At 47.8% G+C, this 26,883-nt stretch overlaps 1 protein-coding gene and 1 non-coding gene across 2 annotated transcripts; both read right to left on the bottom strand.

Annotated features, from left to right (window-relative positions):
• Positions 1-7,176: 7,176 nt before the first annotated feature.
• NPHS1 (NPHS1 adhesion molecule, nephrin) lies at positions 7,177-26,232 on the bottom strand. The gene is made up of 29 exons (XM_086351814.1): positions 26,050-26,232; positions 25,727-25,942; positions 25,528-25,650; positions 25,230-25,358; positions 24,651-24,732; positions 24,166-24,269; positions 23,862-23,989; positions 23,603-23,774; positions 23,258-23,415; positions 22,865-23,009; positions 22,640-22,764; positions 20,927-21,113; positions 20,600-20,729; positions 20,276-20,448; positions 19,685-19,825; positions 19,447-19,587; positions 18,834-18,955; positions 17,692-17,863; positions 17,440-17,596; positions 17,193-17,344; positions 15,572-15,683; positions 15,307-15,488; positions 13,499-13,555; positions 11,156-11,275; positions 10,993-11,017; positions 10,809-10,884; positions 10,557-10,650; positions 10,338-10,453; positions 7,177-7,581 (listed from the first exon to the last, which is right to left on the bottom strand). Exons 1-29 carry the CDS (start codon positions 26,105-26,107, stop codon positions 7,450-7,452), a joined length of 3,729 nt encoding a protein of 1,242 aa, XP_086207940.1. The 5' UTR covers positions 26,108-26,232; the 3' UTR covers positions 7,177-7,449.
• On the bottom strand, positions 7,920-8,022 carry LOC147353691 (U6 spliceosomal RNA). Its single transcript, XR_015146750.1, has one exon. It is a non-coding gene; the product is annotated as a U6 spliceosomal RNA (small nuclear RNA).
• Positions 26,233-26,883: the final 651 nt, after the last annotated feature.

The following is a 26,883-nucleotide window of genomic DNA, read 5'->3' on the forward strand; positions in this document are numbered from 1 at the left end:
CCCATGAAGTGAGGGGACCAGATGCCATGATCTTCGTTTTCTGAATGTTGAGCTTTAAGCCAACTTTTTCATTCTCTACTTTCACTTTCATCAAGAGGCTTTTTAGTTCCTCTTCACTTTCTGCCATAAGGGTGGTGTCATCTGCATATCTGAGGTTATTGATATTTCTCCTGGCAATCTTGATTCCAGCTTGTGCTTCTTCCAGCCCAGCGTTTCTCATGATGTACTCTGCATATAAGTTAAATAACATTTGGAGAGGATAGTTTGTGCATAAAAATGCACCTATATAACTCCTTTTTATGTATAAATGAGAAAATATTATTTGTCCCTTTGCACATTGACTTTTTTTTACTTAATGTATTTTGAAGAATTATGCTCATCTCAGCACGTATAACTATATCTCAAGTTTGAAAGCTTTTATGTTATTTCTTCCTTTAATCTTTTGTAGATTTCACCAGTGAAGCCATCCGGTCCTGGAGCTTTCTTTGTGGGAAGGATTTTAATAATAAGTTCAATTTCTTTAATAAAGATAGGGCTCTTCATATTTTCTGTTGCATCTTGGGTTAGCTCTCATATGTTGTATTTTTCAAGGAATTGGCATTTCATCTAACTTGTCAGAGCCCTTGGCACAAAGTTGTCATAATACTCTCTTTATACCCTTTTAAGGGTAACAGAATTTTTTAAATATCATTTTATTTATTTATTTTTGGCTATGCTGGGTCTTTAGTGCTGCACAGGCTTTTCTCTAGTTTCAGCGAGCAGGGGCTACTCTTCATTGCGGTGCCTGGGCTTCTCTTGTTGTAGAGCACGGGCTCTAGGGTGTGTGGGCTTCAGTAGTTGTGGCTCAGAAGTCCTGGAGCACAGGCTCAGTAGCTGTGGTGCACGGGTTTAGCTGCTCCAGGGCAAGTGGGATCTTAACCAGACCAGGGACCGAACTCGTGTCCCCTGCATAGGCAGAAGGATTCTGAACCACTGGCTCACAGGGAAGTCCCAAGAGAAGATATTTTATTTCTCAGCTCGCAGGTCTTACTTTTTTCCCCTTTGCTTATTCTTAAGGAGATGGGACCAAACAGCAGATGAGTTGTTTTCATTTGTGAATCTCAAAGGTTAATGGTGATAGAAGGAGATTATTGAACAGAGAAATAATTTGCTCCTTTCTCAAATTAGGCATAGGTGAGCCACACTTAAGTTGAACCAGTGATGTGTGTGGTTGTCTTCTATTTTCTATTTGGAAATAGGAGGAATTTCCTGTTAGCAGGAGGAATAAAACCCACTCTCTGACTTCTGGCATTGTGTTAACCAATCAGGAGAATTTAGTTCTTCTCCCAGGGTAGAGATGTCCGGGGTGCACTGGGGTGTGGTGATGAGATTATCAGTCTGATGTTGATATTTACATGTGTGAAAAGTACAGAGTGTCCCAAGATGGGGCAATCCAGAACTAGGGGTGAATTCTTTAGGGTTATTGAGCAAGAGGGATGAGAAGTGGAAAGTCTCATCTGTAGTTAACCTTGAGGTCTGTCCTAAGAGAGAAGCTTCCAGTAGCCTTGGAGGAGCTTAAGTGAAGCTCCCAGATGGTCCTTCTGTGGGTGATGGTCCTTCAGGGTGAGAGTGAAAGAAGCTTTAATACTAGCTCAGAGGCGGGGCAAGAGTTCTAAGTGGGAGGCCCGTCCTCAGAGTCCTCTCATTGGCTCTGACTGGACCACCTGGTGAACCCTAAGCCAATCACTGGGCTTGGAAAATTAGACACTCTGGTTGGCCAGTTCTGAGAGCTATGCCTATTGGTGGAGATCCAGGTAGAGCGGGAGCTTGGTACAAAATATATCCGAAGTAGGGGACCTAGGCACTGATGCTTCCCAAGAGAAGACTGCATATCACCAGGAAAACGGTGAATAAACTCTGGATGACAGAACAACTGAGCTCATGAGTGATTCTGATGGTTCTGGGAGAGAATACATAAACTTAGAAAAGAGATTGGCGTGTGGAAACAGCTCATAAATGCTGTTCATCTGTTGTTTCAACTGTTCAGTGGCTTCCTATCACCCAGAGGATAAACTACAATCCTTCATAATATATCTTTGCCCATCTCACCAACCTCAACTCCTACCACTTCGTTATTCTCCAGCCTCAATTTTAGGAAAATCCCTTCCCACACTGTTCCTGCGGTCCTCTACGTCTGGATGCCCTACACAGCTACTTCGCCTTTAATATTGGGACTCAGTGACCACAACATGCAGAAGACACTCTCTACCATGACACAGACAGTCTGAGCTCCAGATCCCAATACACAACCAATCTGGTATATTGAGTCTTCTCAAACGGGCCGGTACTGCCCCCTGGTGGGAGTTTCGGGAAATTGCCTGGACGTTCTTGGTTGCCGCACGAGCGCGGAATTAATGCTTTCAAATTGTGGTGTTGGAGAAGACTCTTGAGAGTACCTTGGACAGCAAGGAGATCAGTCCGTCCTAAAGGAAATCAACCCTGAATATTCATTGGAAAGACTGATGCTGAAGCTGAAGCTGCAATAATTTGGCCACCTGATGTGAAGAACTAACTCATTGGAAAAGACCCTGATGCTGAGAAAGATTGAGGGCAGGAGGAGAAGGGAGCGACAGAGGATGAGATAGTTGGATGGCATCACTGACGCAATGGACATGAGTTCGAGCAAGTTCCAGGAGATGATGAAGGACAGGGAAACCTGGCATTCTGCAGTTCATGGGGTTGCAAGGAGTTGGACATGACTTATCCACTGAATAACCACAGACATTCAGAGGCCAGGGTCAAGGCAGGCTGAACACTGCGTCTGCATCCTCAACAACTTGAAAACATCTTTAAAAGCATTCATATGGGTACAAAGAAAAGTTTATAATTATCTAAAATTAATATAACACAAATACACATGCATGCATATTTTGGGGATGGTTTAAAGTATACTTTTTTCTGAAATGAAACTGTATCATAAATAGAATGACAAATATAATTTAGTATTTGTTCAGAATGGTACCAAGGGTTGTTTGCCATATCAGAAAAATCATAATACCATCTATGAGATATACTATAAAAATTTTAAAGTATAATACAGAGAAAGAAATATGCATATAATCCCAAGTATTCAGTGTGATAAATTTCAGAAAGTGACAACACCTGTGTGACTAGCAACCAGGTCAAGAAACATTATCAGTCCCCTAGAAACCCTCCTGGGGTCCCTTTCAAGTCACTGTTTCGCTCTCCCCCAAAGGAAACCAGCTTTGCCATAAATCAGTTTTGACTTTTTAACTTTAAAGAGTTGAAATCATACAGTATATTCTCTTTTGAGTCTTTTGGATTCAATATTGTGTTTGTGAGATTCAACCATGTTGTCAGTCAGTAGTTCATTTATCTTCATTGTCGTAGTATCTGTTGGATGAATATACAATTTAATTGGGCTTCCCTGATAGCTCAACAGTAAAGAATCTGCCTGCTGAAGAAGGAGACGTGGGTCAGGATCTTCCTGGGTCAGGAAGATCGCCTGGAAAAGGAGATGGCAACCCACTCCAGTATTCTTGCCTGGAGAATCCCATGGACAGAGGAGCATGATGAGCTACAGTCCATGGGGTCACAGTCAGACATGACTTAGAGACTGAGCATGCACGCATGCGTGTGTGTGTATTCAGAATTAGTAGATACAGCCAGTTTGGCAAAATGGTTGTATTGATTTACACTCCCATAAGCACATGCTTTTTCCTGACCATTTTTGTTTGGTTTTGTTTTTCTTTTTTCTTTCTGTCCTCGGGCACACGGAATGAATTAACCACTATCCTTGGTTCATGATGCAATCTGATCCATGCAAGGTCCCTTCTCTGATAATGAGAACTCGGCTTGATTTTCTTTTATGAATCCCTCTGTATTTAACTGATTTCCCACTGTTACTACCTCCCTTGTCCCAGGTACTAGCCATTTGCACTACCTCAGGGCTCTAAGAGCCTGCACTAGGCAGCCCTCTCATTGTGCTTTGTTCTGACACCTTACCTCGGGGGGTGTCATAGCTCTCCACCTGGCACACACATGTGCATGCACACACACTCACACACACTCAGGCAGTCTTTGAGATTGCTTTAGCCTAAAAAATACCATTAAGATTGAAAGCTCTTATTTTTTTTCTCTTAGTTTATTTTTTTTTAATACATATTTATTTATTTGGCTGCCCCGGCTATTAGTTGTGGCACCTGGGATCCCCAGTTTTCCTTATGTCACACAAGATTTTTTTTTTTTTCCAGTAAGGCATGTGGGATCTAGTTCCCTGACCAGGGATTCAACCCAGGCCCCCTGTCTTGGGAGCACAGAGTCTTAACCACTGGACCACCAAGGAAATCCTTTTTTTTCTTTATCTTTAATCCTTCCTTTTCATAGTTTTATCGCCTTTTTTATTCATAATCCTAATGACTTTCTTTACTATGTAGTCGGATTTGTATATTTTGTTAGTTTCAAAGACCATACTTCTGGGTTTTTAAACAAGAATCTGCATTTTTCCTTTAATTTATTTGATTTAATTTTCTTGTTTCTTCTTCTTCCTCTGGGTTTATTCTATGGTTCATTTATTAGTTTCTTAAGATAGTCACCTCGTGACTTTGGAGCTCTCTCCTTTTCTAGTATAAGTATTTAAGGGTTAAATATTTTCCCAAAATTCTGCTTTTGATGCCTCTCACAAGTTCTGATAGGTAGTATTTCCATTTTCTTCCAGTACTAGATAGTCTTCATTTCCCCATGATTTCCTTTTCTTAACCTAACTTGAGCCCATCCAACTTGGTCTGTCTGGAATGTGGAATAAAGGCACCATATTTCAGTCAGACAAGCATGTGGTGCTCTAGAACTGGGGCAGCCAGTCTCTGGACAAGCAGTAATTTGGGACAAAGAGGGAAGCTAGGTATCTATAAGGAGAGGATGAGAGGAATTTGCTGAGGGATGCAGACAAGAGATGATGAGATCTAGGGAAAATCAAAAGAACTGGTCAGATCTGCACAACCCATGAGACGCGGTGGTACTTCCTATTCTTTGCCTCTATGACTTTATCATAAACCTTTACAATGTACTTTTAAACATCTTTTTAAAAAGATTTTCTTATGTGCACTTTTACATTTAAAAGTCCTTATTGAATTCATTGCAATATTGTTTCTGTTTTCTGTTTTGGTTTTTTGGCCACACTGCATGTGGGGTCTTAGTTCCCTGACTAGGGATAGAATCCGCAAAACCTGAATTGGAAGGTGAAGTCTTAACCATTGGACCACCAGGGAAATCCCTGCAAAGTGCTTTTTAATCCTAACTTAAAAAAAATAAAATCCTAACTTTCATTTTGATGTAATATTAGGGCTACAGAAAAGTTCTAAGATGGATACAAAGAATTTCAATACATTTCACTCTCATTCCCCAAACGTCAACATCAAACCGCATACCCCGCTCAGAGGGCTCAAACATAGCTTGTGCACACCAGGACTCAGAAAAACTACAGAGACTGAGACAGAACTGTGTTTGAGTGTCTCTCTGTGGAGGTATGGGTCAGCAGTGGACTGCCACAGAGGCAGGGGCTCTGGGTGCAGCAGACTTGAGTATGGCATAAGCCCTCCTGGAGGAGGTCGCCATTAACCCTACCATAGAGCTGCCAGAACTTACACAGGACTGGGGAAATAAAACTCTTCAAGGGCACAGACAGAACCTTATGTGCACTAGGACCCAGGAGAAGGGAGCAGTGACCCCACAAGAGACTGACCCAGACTTGCCTATGAGTGTCCAGGAGTCTCCTGCGGAGGCGGGGGTCGGCGGTGGCCTGCTGCAGGGTTTGGGGCACTGAGTGTAGCAGTGCCTGCATGGGACCTTGTGAAGGAGGTTGCCATTATCTTCATTATCTGCATCATAGTTTGAGTGAGTGAGTGAGTGAAAGTCTCTCAGTCTGACTCTTTGTGAACCCATGGACTATATGGGATTCTCCAGGCTAGAATACTGGAGTGGGTAGCCTTTCCCTTCTCCAGGGGATCTTCCCAACCCAGGGATCGAACCCAGGTCTCCCACATTGCAGGTGGATTCTTTACCAACTGAGCCATAAGGGAAGCCCATCATAGTTTGGCCCCAGGTAAATAACAGGGAGGGAACACAGCTCCACCCATCAATAGAAAATTGGATTAAAGATTTACTGAACATAGTCCCACCCATCAGAACAAGGCCCAGTTTCCCCCTCAGTCAGTCTCTCCCATCAGAAAGCTTCCACAAGCCTCTTATCCTTCTCCATCAGAGGGCAGACTGAAAACCACAATCACAGAAAACTAACCAGACCAGTCTAATCACAGGGACCACACCCTTGTCTAACTCAATGAAACTACGAGCCATGCCGTGTAGGGCCACCCAAGACAGACGGGTCATGGTGGAGACTTCTGACAAATTTGGTCCACTGGAGAAGGGAATGGTAAACCACTTCAGTATTCCTGCCTTGAGAACCCCATGAACAGTATGAACAGTATGAAAAGGCTTTATTATAGTGCCTTTTAAAAAGTATTTATTTATTGACTGCACCAGGTCTGGGACATAGAATTTTCGATCTTCACTGCAGCATATGGGATCTTTAACTGTGGCCTTGTGGAGTCTTGTTCCATGACCAGGGATTGAACCCAGGCCCCCTGCATTGGGAGCACAGAGTCTTAGCCACTGAACCACCAGGAAAGACCCTATGGTGCCTGTTTTTAAGGTCACTTTTGTTTAGGTAAATTTATGTACCATAAAATGCACCCATCTTAAGCATAGAGTTCAGTGAGTTTTGACCACCACAGTCATCACATAGAAAATTATTATCACCCTCTCAGAAGTTTTCTCATATGTTTTGTAGTCAGTTCCTTCTCATGGCCCCAGGCAACCACTAATTGCTCTGTCCCTGTAGATTAGCTTTGCCGGTTCTAGAATTTCTACAGTACAGTGTGCATTCTTTTGAGTACAGCTTTTTCAATAAAGTCTGTTTATTTTCTATAGAGTCTATTTATGTATACATATGTGTCATAGTTTATACATTGTGTTGTAGATAACTGTGGAAAAGCATAAAACAAGTAGGATATAACAATGGCTCATAAATTCCACTTATTAGCTATTTCAGATTTAGTTGAACTCGAACTGAGTTTTTAGTATGTTTTTTCCCCACTTCTAAATTTTTACTTTAAAAAGCATAAAGACACTTTTCTTTATTGAGATGTCTTTTACAATCCACTGTGTCCCTACAGAGAACTCTAAAACCAAGCCTCGGAGGAGCCTTGTTGATACTTGGACCAGCTTGAACCATCTGTCACTTACACACACCCCTCCACTTCTCCTCCTGAAAAAGCCCCATCTCTTTGTGTCCAATGGAGCTCACTTAACAGGCTCAGCCTAGCTCAGAATAAAAAGGACAATGGGCATGTTGTGTCTTGCAGGTGTAGGAAAAGGGTGTTGAGGAGGTTCTCACACCAGATGTCCCCTCAGCTCAAAGGGTATAGCATCGGGTTCCACAGGGTCCAGATCTCCCGCCACCTGATCATAAATTCCTCTTGCATCCTCATATCTGTCTCCAGGCCAGCGGAAATCACAGGAGTCCTGACAAGCAAAGGTGGAGTTAGAACCATAGAGAGATGCTATGGGTGAGTCATGTTTGCAGCTCTGGGGGATACACCTTCCTGCTCTACTTCACAGGAAAGAAAAATGTTTTAACTTCTAATTATAAAGGCAATTCCAACATATACAAAGAGGATAGTGATTATAATAAACCCCTGTGAACCTATCACCTAATTTCAACCTTTGGTCAATCTTGATTTATCTTTATCTCTATCATCCCTTGCTGCCACTAACTGGAATTCTTTTAAAGCAAATCCAAGATAACTCATAATTTCATGTCAAAAAGCAATTTAAATGTCATACATGTGAAACTTTTCTTTTTGAATATGGAACACATCACAAATTTGCATGTCATCCTCACACAGGGGCCATGCTAATCTTCTCTATATCATTCCAGTTTTAGTATATGTGCTGCTGAAGCAGGTATGTGAAACTTTTAATTAGCCCACGATATCATCCTAAAGAAAATCAACACTAAATATTCACTGGAAGGACTGATGCTGGGGCTGAAGCTCCAATACACTGGCCACCTGATGTGAAGAGCCAACTCATTGGAAAAGACCCTGATGCTGGGAAATATTGAAAGCAAGAGGAGAAGACAGAGAGGATGAGATAGTTGAATGGCATCATCAACTCAATGGACATGAGTTTGAGCAAACTCTGGGAGATGGTGAAGGACAGGGAAGCCCAATGTGCTGCAGTCCATGGGGTCTCAAAGAGTCAGACACAACTTAGCAACAGAACAACAACATCAGTTAGGGAATTGTGGCATGTGAGTCTTGATTCTGTTGGTTTTATGAATGTCCAAAACACTACCTCATCAAAATAGAAGAGATTAAAGGCCATGTAGGGTGGTCGTTGGAGAAGGCAATGGCACCCCACTCCAGTACTTTTGCCTGGAAAATCCCATGGACAGAGGAACCTGGTAGGCTGCAGTCCATGGGATCGCTAGAGTCGGATACGACTGAGCGACTTCACTTTCCCTTTTCACTTTCATGCATTGGAGAAGGAAATGACAACCCACTCCAGTGTTCTTGCGCACTGGTCGTTGGAGAAGGCAATGGCACCCCACTCCAGTACTTTTGCCTGGAGAATCCCAGGGACGGCGGAGCCTGGTGGGCTGCTGTCTCTGGGGTCGCACAGAGTCGGACACGACTGAAGCAACGCAGCAAAGCAGCAGCAGCAGCAGCAGGGTGGTCCTTACTGAGGATGTGCTTTGCCTTAGACTTTGGGAGAAAATGGTTGTTTTTGATCAGCAAACTTTAGAGCAAGCAGCCAAACATGGCTCGTTGCATGTTTTTGTATTGCCCAAGAATATTTTTTATATTTTTTAATTGCTGAGAAATATTTGTTAAAAAAGAGTGATACTCGTGACATGTGAGAACTATATGAAGTTCAAATTTCAGTGTCCAAAAATAAAAGTTTTATTGGAAGTTAGTCATAATTATTTATGTATTCTCTATGGCTATTTTTATGGCAGAGTTGAGTAGTTTTTAGGAAGACACTATATCCTGCAAAGCCCAAAATATTTACTATCTAGCCCTTTACAGGAAAATTGTGCAGGCTCTATCTGTGCTTTTAGAGGGCACGTGTGTTCAGCACCATGGACAGCATCGCGTTCTTTCCACAGTGGTGGGGAGGCCGGTGCCCCATTGGGAACAAAGTTACAGAGGGAAGTCTTTGGCCCACAGGTGCCAGAGCATTAGTCAAGGCCACACAGAAAGTCAGGGGTTCTGCCCCATGTCTTTCTGTGAGCCAGTAGGTGGGGTTTAGTTGGTGGTCAAGGTGCTTGTTTGTGGTCTGTGCCTGCCCAACCACCATCTTAACTTCCCTCTGGGTTCTGCATCTCTCTCCCACTCTCAGTTCAGTGGATTGAGTGGGGCTGGCCTCTAATCCCAGATGCCATATGTGGACACTGCCCCAGATTTGTCCAACTAGTATATATTCTATCTCCTGCCTCAGTGAACCAGCAACATTCAGCAACAACTATGTGAACCGAGCTAAACCACTAAGAGTCCGAGTTGGGGCTTTGGAGCGATTGGATAAGAGGCATTCTCTTTCTCTCAAGGTTTATAATCTAATAGGATAGAAACCTGGATTTGCTAGGGATTGTCTTTAGAGAGAAAATTCTGCGTAGGCCTGAAGACAATTCTGTCTCTTGACTTTTCCATTGAGTGGGTCCAAAAAGTATTTCTATCTCTCTGCTGTAACCAGTATAGTGGAGATGGCTAGTTATCCAACCAAATACACACCTTCCTTCTTCCACAGTAACAGAATCCTAGTAGGGCACAGAGCTGCCAAGTAGACTGCATTTCTCAGCCTCCTTTGCAGTTAAGGTGTGGCCATGTCCATATTCTCACCAGTGGAATAAGAGCAGTGTGTACACTTCTGGGCCTGGACCATAAGTCAGGGTCGTGCCTCTACCATGCTCTCTTTTTCCCTTTCCCACAAGCTGAAACCCCCAGTGAACTGGCCCATCCATGTAAACTTGTTCAACGCACTAGGGGATGGCAGAGGAACACAATGGAAAGAGCATGGGTTGCAGAATAACCGTGTGCAGCACAGCCACTCCCCTCTGACTGCTACACGAGAAAGAAATAGGCTGTCTTGTTTAGGCCACTGGATTATGGCCAGGCCTCTTTGCTACAGCAGCTAGCTTACCTGAACTAATACAGGCAGTAGGAGGGGGATCTCCGGCACTAACTAGGAAATATTTCTGTGGATATAAATCTCCTCACCATTTGTACTTCATCGTAGAGGGGTCCCCAGGCCCGAGATGGAGCATACACTCTTTCCACCTCATCATACAGGTGCCCAGGAAAGGCCATATTCTCCTCCTCAAGAGCCCTGAGACCTGGAATTGGAGTGGGGAGGGGGAGTGATGATCAGATAGCTAGGTCTAGATGTCAGGAGTATCAAAGGTGGGGAGAGGATGTTCCACTGTGCACACCACTCACCTAGGGGATAAGACACCTCCTCCATCGTGGGGGGAAGCTGGGGGCTGAAGTCCCTCATGGAGTGGTAATATGGCTCTACATCTGTTGTGCTAACCTGTCCACAACCCCCCCACCAATAAAAAAACATTAAGTGTTTTCCATCCTCTGACTCCATCATTCCTGGAAAGGACAATTATTAACCTAAAGCTAATGGTGGGATTTTAGTCACAGTCAATTCCCTGTCAGTGGGGTGTCAGGACCACCCCCACTTACCGTGGAGCTTCGAGTGTCCTGATCTCCAGTCCACTGGCTCTCCTCATATTCATTCCTGACTCGGTCTTCCTCTGACCTTCCAGGATGGAGGCATGGGGAGGCAGTTGGGCACTGACCCTTTGACAGCTATCACCCTCAAATCTCCTCCCCAGAGTCTTCCTTACAGACAGATATCCCCACTTACCCTGTCTCTGTCTTCTCGGAAATGCCTGAGGGAAGTAGGGGAAAAGGGGTCAGAGATACACCCCTTGAGCCCACTTGGCCCTGGGAGACCTTCAGTATGCAGCAAACCCAGAGTTCCCATCACCCTTGGACTCTGTCCCAGCAGGAGAAGGGTCTCTCCTCACCCTCAGCAAGACGCTTCAGTCTCCGCTGCCAGAGGAATCCCCCGACACAGGAGGCATTCGAAAGCAGCAAAAGACCTCCAACAGCAAGCAGCACAGGCAGCAAGGGCATCTCCGAGGGTCCTGTGGGGTGGAAGTCACCCCTCGATGAGCCCAAACAATTGGTTTCAGACTTCAATTGAGGTTCTCTGAAAAAGCCTGTCCCTGACCAAGCAAAGCCCTCCTCCTAGGTCAGGGAAGCAGATGGGCAGGGGTTTCTATGTCCACTCCTGTTTTAAAAAATGTCTTGGCTGCACCACAGGGAATGTGGGATCATAGTTCCCTGACCAGGGATTGAACCCACACCCCTTGCATTGGAAGCACAGTCTTAACCACTGGGCCACCATGAAGACCCCATGTTCACTCCTCTTGCCACCCGAGAGCAGGTGGCTCCTTTCTCAAATCAAGGCATTAGCAGTGCTACTGCTAATGCTACCTTTGTCCAAGCCCCGTGTATGGACTCAAGGAGGAACTTCAGGTCCTTAGCTGGGCATTCAAGATCTTCTATGATCAGGCCTCTTCCCACATCTTCACTCTTGCCCACCAGCTATTGACCCTCCAGCCACACAAAACTAACGGCTGGCTGTTTCCAGAATCATTGAGGCAAACCCACACATCTAAGCCTTTAAATAGTAGAGTGTCTGTCTTTAAATGTCCTTTCATCTCAAGCAAGCTTCTATTCTTTCAAACTTCATCTCAAATGACTTCCTCTTTGCACAAACTTCCATCTCAGACAACATCAGAATCCTCTGCTATATCCCCGAGGATAAGACTGAGTCCCTCTCAGCAGCCATCTGCTCAGCACCCATTTCCCCACCTCCTGCTAACAGGACTCATTTTCCTTTGCCAGTAATTACTCCCTGCTCTTAGTCTGGTTGGCTCCATAGGACTCCATGGAAGACACATGGCCTGACTTGGCCGTTAAGAGTTCCCATCCCCATTCCCACAGTGATCAGTTCAGAGACTGGCATCTGACCCAAGGTAGATTTTTGGCAGAACACCTAGGACACGCTTCGGCTAGTTGCTAAGAAGTGAAATAAAAGTTGAAGGTGTGGGAGGACTTCTCTGCCTTCTTAAGAGAAAAATCTGAGAAAGAAGTCATCAGAGTTGAAGGCAAAGTTGAGAGAGTGGGAAACTGATTCTTGGTGAACATTTTGAGTACCTGAATCCAGCCACAATTGGAGTTTCAATTTCATGAGCCAAGCCATTCTTTGTATTGTCAACAACAACTGAATTTCTGTCATTTACAACCTTCTCAGACTCTAAAGGGGATTGATTATTTGCAAAATGGTCATGATTGTCTCACTATATGCATAGTCTGAGAGCTTTCCTGGTGGGTCAGGTGATAAAGAATCTGCCTGCAAAAAAAGAGACCTGGGTTCAATCTCTGGGTGAGGAAGATCCCCTGGAGAAGGCAATGGTTACCTACCCCAATATTCTTGCCTGGAGAATCCCATGGACAAAGGAGCCTGACGATGTACTGTCCATGGGGGTCACAAATAGTTGGACATAACTGAGCAACTAACATGCGTACTCTTAAGACTTCCCCCTACACTAACTCTGAGTTGAGCCATGCCACTTGCTTCAGCCAGTAAGATACAATGAGAAGCTCAAAGGGAAATCCCTCATGGTCCAGTGGTTAAGACTCCACACTTGAAATGCAGAGGATGTGGGTTCAATCCCTGACTGAGGAGCTAAGATCCCACATGCCTCACGGCCTGGCCCAAAAATTTTTAAATAATGAATATTTAACAATTAAAATAAAAAATAATCCGAAGCTTGAAAAGTGCCTGTAAATTGGAACTTGCGCTCTCGTTGCTTTTAGGACTCTAGTGACCACCTCCATGTGAACGAGCCAAGGAGACACTTGTGACCTGGTGATCTCCAATGTCCCAATTACAAGTCAGATTGCCAGACGAGTGAGGAGAGGCTATCCTAGATCAACAGGTCCCAGCAGAGCTGCCAGCTGACCATAGCCCAGAGCAGAACTGTTCAGCCACTCACAGAATCATGAGAAATCATGTTTGTTGCTATAAGTGCCCATGTTTGGGATAGTTCGTTATGCAGCAAAAGCCAACTGACACAGGCTCTGCACAGGGAAGAGAGAAATTTTATCACATGCAGGTAAATTAGGAAAAAAGAAAATTTATCACACTCAAGTAAGAGGAAGAGCTAAGGATATGAGTGAGGGCCTGTGGGTCTGACTTAAGTCTTAAGGGATGATAGTCATAAGGCAGAGGGGGTGGGATTAGAGACCAGAAAGTTGTTTTCAAGAGGCAGAGGGCTATTTGGGGATTGAAGACTTACCTGCAGGCTGCTCTGTGGGTAGCTGGTAGTCGGGTTCTCGAGAAGGTTGGTCTAGACCTGGGAGGTGGAGATAGAGAATGAAAATTAACATCAACAAACTGAGATAAACCTTAAATATTTCTATGTCTCCTATTAAGCTTTGCAACCCAGTTTTGAGAGTTATAGGAATTAATTTCTGACTTTAGGAATATTTCAAATAGAACTGGAAATTGCTGATGATAATGATGATACTATTAATAGCCATTCTAAACCTAATGCTAATAATAAAATAATATATTGTTGATGAGTGCTTTATGGTGTAGAAGGCTCCTTTAACCTGAATTGTCAATTTGGGGGATTAATTTTTAAAAATTCAGGGTTCTCTGGATGCCTTAATATAGGTATAAGTTTTAGAGCAAGGGAGGTGAATATAGTACTACTTTATGCTTTAGTGCTTAAAGGGAAAACTGGAACAGGGAAAGAGGAGGCAACATTGTAGGGATGGGAAAGAGTCCTTACTTCCACGAGGAAAAAGTCTGCCCTATCAGAAAGGAAAAGGGGGTAAAAAGCAGGAGGAAAAGGGGACAACAGAGGTTGAGATGCTTGGATGGCATCACTGACTCGATGGACATGAGTTTGAGCAAGCTCCGGGAGTTGGTGATGGACAGGGATGCCTGGTGTGCTGCAGTCCATGGGGTTGCAAAGAGTTGGACACGACTAAGCGACTGAACTAAACTGATCAGAAAGGAAAAGATAGAAAAAGGGAACTTTCATGGGGCAAAGTAAACAAAAAGTGAGTGGGGGCATTTCTTTAAATTAGCATCTGCATAGCGCTAGCTTTGTACAGGGCCCTGTTCTAAGAGCTTTAGATATATTAATTTATATATTTCTTACAATTGTCTAAGATAGACCTTACTTTCAGCAACTGAGGTACAGAGACTGGAGACACACTTTATCTTTACAGACTGAGGCTCAAAGGTTATACTGAGTCTTCAGTACTTGCCTAAGGTCTCACACCTAGGAAGTTGCAGACCTGGGACTTGAAACCAGGTTTGTTGGAACCAGGCTCTGTGTGATTGGCCACTGCGCTGTAGTAGTCTACCAGAGTCCACATGTTCTCGTTCGTATTCAAGGAATTAATCTGTGTCATCAAAGTTGCTGAATTTATTGACATAAAGTTGTTTGTAATACCTCCTAATTTCCCCTTAATGTCTGTAGGATCAGTAGTAATGTTCCCTTTTTCATCCCTTATATTGGTTAAGAGTGGTGTCTTCTTTCTTTTTTCATCTTGATTAGCTCTATAAACATTGCTCTTTTCAAAGAATCAGCTTTTGATTTCATTATTTTATTGTTTTTCAATTTCCTAATTCATTAATTTCTGTTCTTTATTATTTCCTTCCTCTTGTCTACTTTGGGTTTAATTTGCCCTTCTTTTCCTAGTCTTTTTAGGATGGAAACTTAGTCAATTTGAAGACTTAAAAAAATCTGAGAACTTAATGCTATAAATTTCTTGCTAAGCACTGCTTTAGCTGCCCCTCACAATTTTAATTTGTTTTCATTTTCATTCAATTCAAATTCTCTTTGAATTTCCCTTGTGTCACTAATCACATTCAGACAGTATAGTCTAGTGGCAAAAACTAGTCTCTGGAGTTCATCTGCCTGAGTTTAAATTTCATCTGTAGCTCCTTCTACCTGTGTGAGTTTTGACAAGTTGATTAACCTCTCTGGACCTCAGTTTCTCCATCAGCAAAAAGGGAATAATAGTATCGACTCCACCCTATAAGTCCTCTGAGTAATTTTGCAAATTGTGCAAGAATGTCCCTTCCCACCTGGGGTGGTGATCGAGATCTGGGACGCTTTGTCAGCTAGTCCGCTGTCACCCAGGGCATTGCTGGCCAGCAACCAGACCCTGTATCGTGTAGAAGGCTGCAGCCCGGTCAGTGTGAAGGTGGTGGCCTGGGGTGGTAGGACATCCATGTAGAGGAACCCTGGAGTCTCCAGAGCCTCATACCTGCATAAAAGGGAGGGCAGTCAATCAGGAAGGTACCCCAGCCCTATTGGCTACAACCCTTTCCTTTCATGATAGAGACCTACCTGATTTGGAACCTCTGTGGCAAGCCCCCATCAAAGCCAGGCTTCCACTCCAGGCCCACTGAATATGGGGTCATGCTCACAGCCTTCAGTCCCAATGGCGGATCAGGGCGGCCTTTGAGGTGAGGGATGGGGGACATAGAGGATTCAGAAGGATTCTGGAAGATTCCTTCCAGATTCTTGCTAAGAATGATTTCAAATATGTAGTTGAGTCTCATTATTCATGGTGGTTATGTTCTCTAAAGTCAATGGGAACATTCAATTAGCAAATACCAAGCCATTGCTTCCAAGGGAAATTCAGGCTTAGACTCCCACGAGCCTCCAGTCACAACATTTTCATCAACCAATTAATGCATGATATTGTATTATGCATGTTTCTGCTTAAAGATATCTTATTTAATATACCTGTTGATTCATTAACATTGAATGAATTGCTGGAACTCAAACCTGTTCAAAGCTTACCAAACACACGTATTTTCTCCAAATGGCGCATCTCAGCCTTCCTGAGCTTAGGAACACCAGACAGCACTTTAGTGCTGTGCTTGAGGGCCATTTTATGTAGCAAAACGATTAACAAAAAGCACAAAGGTGCAAAAAGCGAGAGCTGTAAGAAGGCAGAGTGTCGTCTTGTTCCACCTCTGCTGAGAGTGTACTCATTGCGTGACTCAAATTTTTCATCCCCTCTTTACAGTCCCCTGAATGTCTGGGAAAGCAGAATGAGTATTGATTTGGGACTTATGAATAAGTTCTAACAAGTAGGCAAAACTGTAAATACAGACTCTGCCAATGATGAAGATTGACTGTATGACACATGTTTCTTGTAGTGGACTTTTGTGTCTATCTCATATCCATTCCCCTCATTTCTTCTGGTTACAGAACACTGAATACCCATTGGAGAGTCACTCGCCCACATTCTCAGGCCACGTGCATCTGATGGAAGTGACTCCCCTCCTTGTAGGATGGACACATGACTGGGTCTGGTCAACAAGAACAACAATCAGGTTGTCTTCCTTTCACCACCTGATTGGTCAGGAATGGGCTGGGAGTCAAGGGGAGCCAGTGGATCTTAATTCTAGTACTTTCATGCCACTGTTAGGAAGCCTTACAAGATAGCCAACACAGAGAAAAGTAGTCCAGAGAGATGGAGAGTTCTTGATGACAGCTGAACCTAGATCCAGCGACTCCTGAAAATCTACTTTTCAGTTGCATTGCATTCAGTCACTCAGTCATGACTCTTTGTGACCCCGTGGACTGTAGCATGACAGGCTCTTCTGTCCATGGGGTTCTCCAGGCAAGAAAACTGGAGTGGGTTGTCATTTCCTTCTCCAGGGGATCTTCCCAGAACAGGGATCGAACCTGTGTCTCCTGCACTGGCAGGTGGGTTCTTTCCACTGAGCCACCAGGCTTGGGGCGATAAGAAACCCCTTCCATTTTTTCCTTTGTTGTCAGTTTCCGTAAAAAATCCAGTCTCTAATGGGACTTTTGGAGCAGGCAAAAACTCCATCCTCATTCATAAACACTTCTCAGGTTTCAGGAACACTGTCATTCTGGGACCAACCAGAGACCGGGGGATTGACTTAGGGGATTACCCTCCCAGCAGCCTCCCAGCCCTCTCCCACCATACTGATGCTGACGAGTTGAATGTTGGTGTGGTCCGAGCCGAGGGGGTTGGTGGCTATGCATGTGAAGAGGGCATAGTCCTGGGCTGCAGACACGTTGGCAATGGTCAGAAGGCTACTGTGGACGCCACCCTGGTGGTATGTGTGCTCTGTGTACCTGGAGCGGAGATGCAGCAGGGACTCAGGGAGGGTGACTGGGGCTGGGGGATCGAAGTTAGGGCTGGAGTGCTACCTGGTTCGGCCTGGACTCACCTTGGATCCTGGAGATCCAGAGGGACCCCGTTTTTGGTCCAAGTGAAGACGATGTTGGGGACGCCTCGGGCACGACAGTGAAGGGTGGCAGAACTAGTGCTGTCCCCAGCTGCAGCCACTTTCGTTAGGGGAGCGGGATGCTCCACATGGGGGGCAACTGGAGGGGTTGGAGCTCAACATGAGGTGTATGGAAGGACATGATATGTGAATTTAGTGGCAGGCCTTGAAGTTAGGGCTTTGGTTGTTACTCACATCTGACAACAAGACGGACCAGCCCTCGGGCTGGAGGTGCCACCCCATTGTCCACAATGCATTGGTAAGCACCAGCCTGGGTCAGCTTGGCATGGTGAATACGAAGACGCCCTGTGGATCCCTTTGACATCTTCTCCATGTCATCCAGATTCTGGTCCTCCCCTTCTTCTCCCTAGAGGTCCAAGACTTGGGAGATTGTCCCCAGGTCCAGCCCCAGCTCCATTAGCCCTCAAACTGAGTCCCCATCTGCAGCCTCTATCTCCCAGCCACAATCACTCTTCCTAGCAAAGAAAAAAATTTCCCTGTCATTCCACCCAATCATTCATTTATTTATCCAACCATTCATGCATGGATCCATCCGTTCAGCCACCAATCCAGTCAACTACTCATCCATCCATTTACTCAACCATTCTTGCTTGGAACCTTCTATTCACCCATCCATCAATGTATTTAACCATCCACCTATCTGTCAATTCATTCATTTATCCATACAGCCATCAATCTTCCCTTCCATTCATTCATCCATTCACCCATCATTCATCTAACCATTTGGTTCCTTCTACCCATCCATTCACCCTTCTATCTACTTATCCACTCCATCTATTCACTCAAACACATGCACATCAATACATCCATGCATCTGTTCATCAATTTATCTAGCTGCCTATTTATCCATCTCTCCATTGGCCTGTGCACCCACCCATCTATCCATCCATTTATCCATTTTCCTTCCATAGACATCTTTTCCACCGATGCTGTATCTACCCATCCATCTACTCTCTAATCTAATCAATCTACTCATTTCTCTCATTCAATCATCTAATTGCCTAATTTATTGATCCATTTATCCACTCATTCACTTGCTTATTTGTCTATCTGTTCTTCCATCCACTCATTCATCTATCTACTAACTCATCCACCCACCACGTATCCATCCATATATCCAACCATGTACCCCCCACCCACCTGATTATCTATTCACTTATGCACTTATCCATCTACCATTCAACAGTTAGTTCTTCGAGCATGTCCTGACAACTACAGTTATATAGGGTCATAAAGCCCCTCCTCTCGAGGAGCTTACAGTCAAGAAATCACATCTCCCAGCCCACACCTCTATTTACCAAAGGTTAGATCCTCACCAGCCTCTCCCAGTTGAACATCTCAGGAAGGATGGGATTGGCATCCACAGTGCAGACTATGTCCACAGAATCCCCAACATTCACCTCAGTGGGGTCTTGGAGAGCTCGGATGGTGGGAGCATCTAGGGAAGGCAGGAGCTTGGGGAAGGCATTTGGGCCCAGACAGGCCATGGTGGAAGAGGGCTCCAAGGTGGGAGGGGTGTCTTAGAGGTGCCCAGGAAAGTTACGAGTGTGATCAAGTCTGCCTTTAGAATAAAGTTCTCCGTGTTAGTGAGGTTGTCCCCACCGTCTACTATGCTACTGTAGTGACAAGAGTAGGTCTGATGGACTTCCAGAATTGCGTGGATTGGCTTGGCTTCCTGACCGGAGTAGGTGGGCAGAGATTCTACAAAGGGTCTCTCTAATGGGCACGTTTCCCAAAGTGGGCGTGGCTCCGTCACAGTAGGGTCTCCCAGAATGGGGAGGTTTCCAGGATGGGTATATCCCTTGGGTGGGCGGAGCTTCCATAAAGAGGAAACTCCACAGCGGGCAAGACTCCCTGGGTGGGCGGGGCTTCCGTGATGGGCGGGGCTCCCAGAGCTCCTTAGTTTCCTACGGTGATGAGGGGTCTCACATTGTACATCCAGTCTCACGAGAGCTTCCGCCGTGCCCTCCGAGTTCTGACAGTGCAACTGGTAAAGGCCATCGTCAGCGCGGGTCACATTCCATAGCTGCAGCGCTCCACCAGACAGGATACGATGCCGAGGGCCGCCAGCTGTGGGAAGTAAAGGTGAGGAGCTTGCTAAATCCGCCCTCAACCCCGTCCGGGAGTCCTGGAGACCTGCGCCCCTCTCCATGCCCCCTCCGTGCACCTGGGCTGAGTCGGTAGCCGCGGAAGGTCCAGTTGAAGGCCTCCGGGGCGGGGTTGGCAGACACGGAGACGGGCAGCAGTGCCTCGCCCTGCTCCACCGCGGTCACCACAAGCACCTGCTCCCCCAGGAACTCTGGAGGGTCTGCGAACGAGGAGGCCCCGCGGGGAGTCAAGATTGTTAAGGTTCGGGCCCGGGGATGGATTTGAGATCAGGTGCAGGTATAAAGGGTTAAAGTCGAGGTCTCGCCGAGATTTTAAGCTTGTGGACAAGGGAGCAATTAAGTTCAGACCTGAGATGGGGGGTTAGGTTCAGAGAGACCAGAGTCAGACTGAAGGATGGAAACAGGGTTCGGGATACGGGTCAAGGTCAGGGGTTAGGATACAGGACAAAAAAGGAAGATGGGGGATGGGCAGGATAGGAATCGGTGCAGGTCGAGTGTCAGGATAAAGAGCAGGAAAGTTTCTGAAGTTAAGAATGAAAGTCAAAGACAGTATCCAAGTATTGTACTATATTGAATTGTATATTGTAACCCAAGTATTGTAGTATAGGGTCAGATAGGTATCAAGAGGGATGCCAGGCCTGCGCACGTACACAGCACGTTGAGGCGGTAGAAGGCGCTCACGGTTTCCCGCAGCTCGGTGCTGTGGGCGCTACAGGTCACGCGGTGGCCGTGGTCACGGGATGAGAGTCTCAGAAGGACGCTCCTAGCGGCGGCGGAACCTTTGAATGGAGCCCGGCGGGGCTGGGCGGCCACACCTTCCAGCCTGCAGACCGGGCCGGGAGCGGGACCAGAGCTAGAGTCTGGGTACTGGGTGCCGGGTACCAGGCAGGACGGCAAGTCGGGCGGGGGCAGGTTTCTGACTGTAAAGGAATGTGATCAGAACCAGGGAGGGACGGGGGTTGTCGCACACTTACCTCTCCCCCTCCTTGTCCCACGACAAGTTGACTGGAGGGTTGCTGCTAACGCTGACGCACGTCAAGTTTAAGGCATCCCCGGGGCGTAGCGTCGACGCGTTGGCCAGGATCGTCACATTTGTCGGGGGGACTTCGGGAACAGGTGGGAGGAGCGAGGCTCAGAGGTGAAGAGGAGGGACTCAGGCCCCGCCCAGCCGCGAGTGCGTCCTGGGCTCTTCAGCATCCACCCCTCCCCCAGCCGCCTCCACTCCCCCACCCCACCAGCCAAGGCTCCCTCTCAGTTCCCCGCCGCAGCAGCCCTCCCAGCCCCGCAGTGCGCCCCCTCACACTGCACCACGAGCTGCGTGGACGCGCTGAGCTGGCCGGCTTTGCACGTGAACTTGGCCTGGTTGTCCGACGGACCCGTGATCAGCACCAGCTCTCGGGAGAAGATGCTCCCCGACTTCTCCACACTTCCCAGCTGCACCCGCCGTGGTTCCTGGGGCGGCCGCGGTTCGGTCACGGTGCGCGAGTCCTAAGGGCCGAGACTGACTGGGGGACCAAGGGGAGCCCTGCCATCCCCGCCTCCCGAGACGTCCCCATTAGGTGGGCTGCCTCCAGCCCAGATAAATAAAGCCGTTGTGTGGTGAGGAAAAGGCGCCCCCTTCGGTGAGCATCGGCTAAGGCAGAGGAATGGGGACTAGAATTGAGCAGACCCCACCCGGCATCTCTCCCGTCTACTGGGTCCCTGGAGCCCCGAGATTTTGCAGTCTGAACCTGCCTCCAGTCCCACGCTTCACCCCCCACTCCCGCCCCGCTCCTCTGCTCTCTGGAGGGCTGCAACTGTCGGTGCCCTCGGCCGACCCTCAGCCCCACTCCTCGAAATTCATTCCAACTATATTTACCAAACCTCCTACACCGGGAAACTCCCTTGGAATTCCCAAACCTTTCCCAGAATTTCTTCATTTTTGCCTCTCCTTAACTCTTTTTCTTAAAATCCAAAGCTTCCTCAAAGATTTCGTTTGATCTTTCCTTTAATTCCATTCCCTGGTCACGGATTTCTGAATCCACTAATGGCTTCTTCTTATCCTAGTCCTTTACTTGAATCCTTTGTGTTGCCCTAATTCTTGGCATTTCCCCATCCAATTAAACGAGAGTCCCTTGGACAGAGATCAAACCAGTCAATAGGATTCAACCTTGAATGTTCAGTGGAAGGACTGATGCTGAAGCTCCATATTTTGGCCACCTGATGCAAACAGCCAGCTCATTGGAAAAGACCCTGATAATGGGAAAGATTAGGGCAGGAGGAGAAGGGGGTGACAAAGGATGAGGTGGTTGGACGGCATCACCGATTCAATGGACGTGAGTTTTTGCAAACTCTGGGAGATAATGAAGGACAGGGAAGCCTGGTGTGCTGCCGTCCGTGGAGTTGCAAAGAGTTGCAAAGAGTCGGACACAGCTGAGCAACTGAACAACAACAAAATGAAATTTAATTTCATTCCTAGAATTCCTAGTCTTTCCCCCAGAATTTCCACTAGATTCCTAGTTTCCCAAGATTCTCCAAGAATTCAGTCAGAATTCTTAAATTTTAATGAAATTTCATTTTCTTACTCCCAATCCCAAGAATTCGACTTAATATTAAAATTAGTGATTTTTCAAATGTTCTATAGAATTACTAGTCTTTCCCCTTTATCCACCTTTGTCTTTGTTTCTGGAATTCTTACTCTTTCCCTAAAATTCTAGCCATTTTACCTGTATTCCAAGGTTTCATCAGAATCTCCTTTAGTTGTAATGAAATTTATTCCCTTTTCTCTAGAATTCCCATTCCTGATCCAGAATTCTTTAATTCTAGAATTCTTACTATTTTCCCAGAATTTCCTCAGTTTTCCTAAGATTGGATTTAATTCTCACGGCGTTTGTCTTTTCAGTTCCCTGCTGAAACTCAAAATCTCCGGTATTTTTCAAGAAACTCAGGTTGCCCTAGACTCTGGAGGAGAGAAAGAGCTTCATCTTTCCCCCATGTTCCTGGCCACCCCACAACCCTTCTTGCTGGGCACCAACCTTGTACCAGGTGAGGGAAGGGTCTGGGTTGCCTCCAATGGCCAAACACACCAGCCTCACCCGGTTCCCAGCCCGGAGGCGCTGCCCCTCTGGAGGGCCTTCAATCCACAGCTTCTGGGCAGGATCTGTGGGGAAAGCTAGGTAGAGTGACTTCTCTCTGGGCTGGGGCCTGAGGTTGAGGGTCTTGAAGGATTGGGGTACCCCCGGGCAAGGGTGGAGGCTCACATTTCACATTTAGGGTAAGCGACTTCTTGAAGGTCTCTTTGGTGAAAGCCTCGCTAAAGGCCTCACACGTGAGGGTCAGACCGTTGTCCTCCCGTCGCGCCAGGAATGTCAGGTTAGACATGGAGATGTGGCCACCATGCAGGCCCTGGCAGGGATCGGGCTTCAGATTTGGGGACTAGGGAACCCCCATCCATGATACCAGCCCAGGTCACAACAGGGACCCATGAATCATCTCCACTGACTCATTTGTTAGACCCAGGGGGCCCTGGACGCCAGTCCAGGCTCCCCAGGGATCAAGGCTTCCCAGATTCCAGACCCCTCCTCTCCCGGATCCAGGAGATGTGCCCTCAGCTCCCTCCACCCTTGGACCCAGGAGCCTGACCCCCGCCTCACGTCCATGACCGTCTCCTCGCTGGGCTGCAGCTGCCGCCAGCCCAGCCACCATCGCAGGAGGACCCGTGGGCGACTGGACTTGGTGATGCAGGAGAGTGTCACGTTCTTGTTCTCAGACTGGGACGCAGATCCCAAGATAGTAATGGCGCTGGGAGGGACTGCAGGGATGAACGGAGGAGAGACACTAAGCTGGGCTGGAAAGCTCACAGATCAGCCCAGACAGACAGGAGACTGGGGACAGATGATGAGGTCTTTGGCATCCGACCGGCATGGTTTGGGGGCACAAACAGATGGTTCCCTGGGGCATAGACTGACAACAGATGGGCAGCTGGCACCAGGACTCACAGGTGACCTGCAGCGTGACCCCACGTTCCTGGATCCCTGAAGATACACTGTTGTAGGCCTCGCAGCTGAGCCTCGCCCCATGGTCTTCCGGCCTCACGATCATCACTAAGAGGCTGCGCGCCACCGCCTGAGCATGTTCTGTGCCCCATGCTGTGGACACGGGCTGGCCATTCTGGAGACACGGACAGGCCTGGGCCAGCTCGGAGCCAGCACCTGGCCCCCACCCTTCCCCCCACCTCCATGCCGCCTCTGCCCTCACCTTCAGCCACTGCAGTGTGGCTAGCGGATTCCCCCCTCGGGCCGTGCACAACAGCTCCAGGCTCTGCCCTGCCCGCACCTGCCCCTCATCCAGGCCTGGCCATTCTATGACGGGCGGTCCTGGGGGGACTGGGGAGCAACTGTCACTCAGTGGGCCTGGGGAGTCCATCCATTCTTTTCAAGTCCCACAACCTGCCGCTGAACCCCCATGTTTCTCCCTTGAGAACCTGAGCCTTCCATAATCCCTGTGCTCCCCGGGCCCCCCATTTCCTGTTCCCCAACAGCCGACTCAGTTCTCCACTTACACAGAACATTCATGGTGAATGAAGCCTTGATAGGGGTATCCAAAGCTGGGCTGGATCCTTCACAGACCAGTAACTGCCCATTATCCGAGCTCTGGGGTGTCACCCTAGGGTGAGAAATTGGGGTTCTTAAGTCAATTATCATCTGAAATTTGGGTGGTCAAGGTAGAGAGGTGGGGATCCCAGGTCCCTACACCTAGTTTAAGTCTCTATGGTGATTTCCTTTAGGATCTAGAGCTCCGTGGAAGAGAGCTGAGGGTCAGCAGTGAGAATGGAGGTCCCAGAGGCCCACACCTGGCCAAAACCTTTGTACTTGATACTCTGGAACTAGGGTTCCTACAAAGAAGTTTTAGAGCATCCAGGTGGGGAATTGGGTCCCAGATGTACCTACCTGACCCAAGTTCCCATGCATGAGTCCCTAGGATATGGGGTTTTCATGGAGAAACTTGGAGGATCAGGCTGAGCGGGGGGCATCCCAGTTTCCATACCTGGCTGTGGCCTCCGTGGTGAAGAGTTTCTGCTGGGACCCCTCATTCACATTAGCAGAGATACCGGAAATTGTTTGTCCACCTTGGGGTTAACAAGAAGGCTAGACGAGTGGCAGGTTTCCCCCAGGGTAGATCCTGGAGGCCTGGCCTGAAAGCCTTCAGGATGAACATACAGCCCCCTCCCTCCTGGTTCTGGAGGCGAAACACCAGCTTCATTCTCTCTGCACATTCTGGCTTCCTTGAATCCCGGAGGCCCCAGGACTGGGTCCTGGGCCTCTCCTGTCCCCTCCCCTCCTTGCCAGGTTGTATCACCCACCCCTAGCTTCTCGTGTCTGCACCAAAAAGACACACATATCTCTGTCCGGAGCCTCAGCTTCTTCCCTGAGTCCTGGTCCAGCAATTATGAAAATTCTCAGTCCTTTCCCTGGATGTCCCCTCCCACTCACCGGGGCCCACACCACCCTCAGCATCTCCCCATGCCTGCTCCTTCATCCCATCTCAGGAGGGCCCTGATCACAGATACACACCCTCCCCACTCCAGGGGCTTCACACTGCCCCCACCAGTTCACCCACACTCACTCAGGAGAAAGGTGATGTCAGGTGCTGGCTTGGCGTCCCCAGACACACAGCTGACCGTGTACTCCTGCCCAGCTACCCATGTGACTGTGGTCCCTGCTTCAGGGGTCAGCTGAAGCACCTTGGGGGGCACTGGTGAGAAAGGGTCTGGGGTGAGCTGGAACCGCCCAGAGGGATATAAGGGTTTGGGCTTTGAGTCTGAGGAAGCGGGGGCGGGGCTGGAGGCTTGGACTCCCCAACTCTGGAGATGGTGAGGGCGGAAGTCCAGACTCATGGGTCCTGGGGGGTCTCTCATTCATACCCAGGATGGAGAGGATCACTCTGGGAGACACGAGCTCAGGGCCTGTCTCTGAGCGGCCGACCTGGCACTCATACTCTGCATCATCGCTGAGGTCACACGCTTCAATATGCAGGTGGAATTCACCTGCAGGTAGGACCCAAGGTCAGGGCCGAGGTCAGCCTTGGCTGGTGGCTCAGGATCTCAGGGTCTGGCCCCTTACCTTTAGCAGGGTCTCCCTCCAGGCGATACCGCGGGAAGCTGGGGATCCTAGGATCGGGGCCGAGGAGCAGCCCGTCTTTGGCCCATTGCACCGCGCTGCCAGGGGCGCGGACCCCGCACCGCAGTTCAGCAACAGCCCCCTCCACCACTGTCAAGTTTTCGGGCAGAGCCCAGAAGCCTCGGGGGGCTGAGGCCAGGATTGGCACCTGGGTCAGGCCTGGGGACACAGAGGTGTCAGTAGGAGAGGGCAGAGAGTCTGTCTGGAGAAGGGGCCACGGGAATGAGGGCCACCTGGCTCTGGTCACAGCCCAGGCTCCCACTCACCTGTCATCAGAAGCCCCAGGAGCAGTAGTGCAGCCTTGAAGTGGGTGCTCAGGGCCATCCCAGGTCCTCTGTCTTTGGTGTCTGCCGTATCCACGCCCACCTCCTGTGTCTGCCTGCCTTTCTCTGGGTCCCTCTTTATGTCTGCCCCTTACTTTTCTCTTTGTTTCTCTTTTTCTGTCTCCTTCTTTCTTTCTCTATTTCTCTCTTCCTGCCCTTTCTCTATTTCTGCTGTCCCTCCTGTATTCTATCTCATGCTCCTTCCTGCTCTAAGGTTCTCTTTCTCTCTCTCAGTCTCTATCTCCTTTCCCAAAGTCAGTCTCTGTTGCTCTTTTTTCTCTCATGCCACTCCCACCCCTGGTCTCCACTCACAGCCCCTCAGGGAGGACCCACCGCTGAACCCGGCAGGCCCCGTGAGCCCAGGAGAGCGAAGATGCAGTCAGTGGCAGAACTGGGCCTGTTCTCAGTCGATCTCGTCCTCACACTGCTCATCCTCACCTCCCCCAGGCACCCTCTTGAGTCTCCAGCTTCAGGCCTCTGCCGGAGGGCTCCTCCCAGCACAGCTGGAGCAAGAAATCCCCTGTCAGCACATGCCAGGCACATCCCTCGGTCCCTCCCTAGCCCCCATGACCCCAGGGGCCTGTCTTGGCCAGGGGTAAATGGAAGCAGGTCAGACCCAGGAGGTCCCAACACAGCATGGGGAGCAGAGAGCTGGGCCTAGCCTGGGGGTAAGACTCCCCCACTTTTCCTACCCTGGTACCTGACCTTCAAGTCCCTTCCTTACTTTTTTTTTTTATTAAAAACTTTAAAAAAATAATTTTATTTGTCTATTTTTTG

This window comes from Bos grunniens, chromosome 18, assembly GCF_055505025.1.
Source record: "Bos grunniens cultivar Pamir isolate PY7600 chromosome 18, Bosgru_T2T1.0, whole genome shotgun sequence".
Taxonomy (NCBI): domain Eukaryota; kingdom Metazoa; phylum Chordata; class Mammalia; order Artiodactyla; family Bovidae; genus Bos; species Bos grunniens.

Bases quoted from the DNA above. Each gene is read 5' to 3' on its own strand.
- NPHS1 (XM_086351814.1), bottom strand. From the start codon at position 26,107: ATGGCCCTGAGCACCCACTTCAAGGCTGCACTACTGCTCCTGGGGCTT. The intron at 17,345-17,439 runs GTGAGTCCAGGC...TCTCCGCTCCAG, and splicing joins CTGGATCTCCAGGATCCAAG to GTACACAGAGCACACATACC. The intron at 10,885-10,992 runs GTAAGTGGGGAT...CCATCCTGGAAG, and splicing joins TCCGAGAAGACAGAGACAGG to GTCAGAGGAAGACCGAGTCA.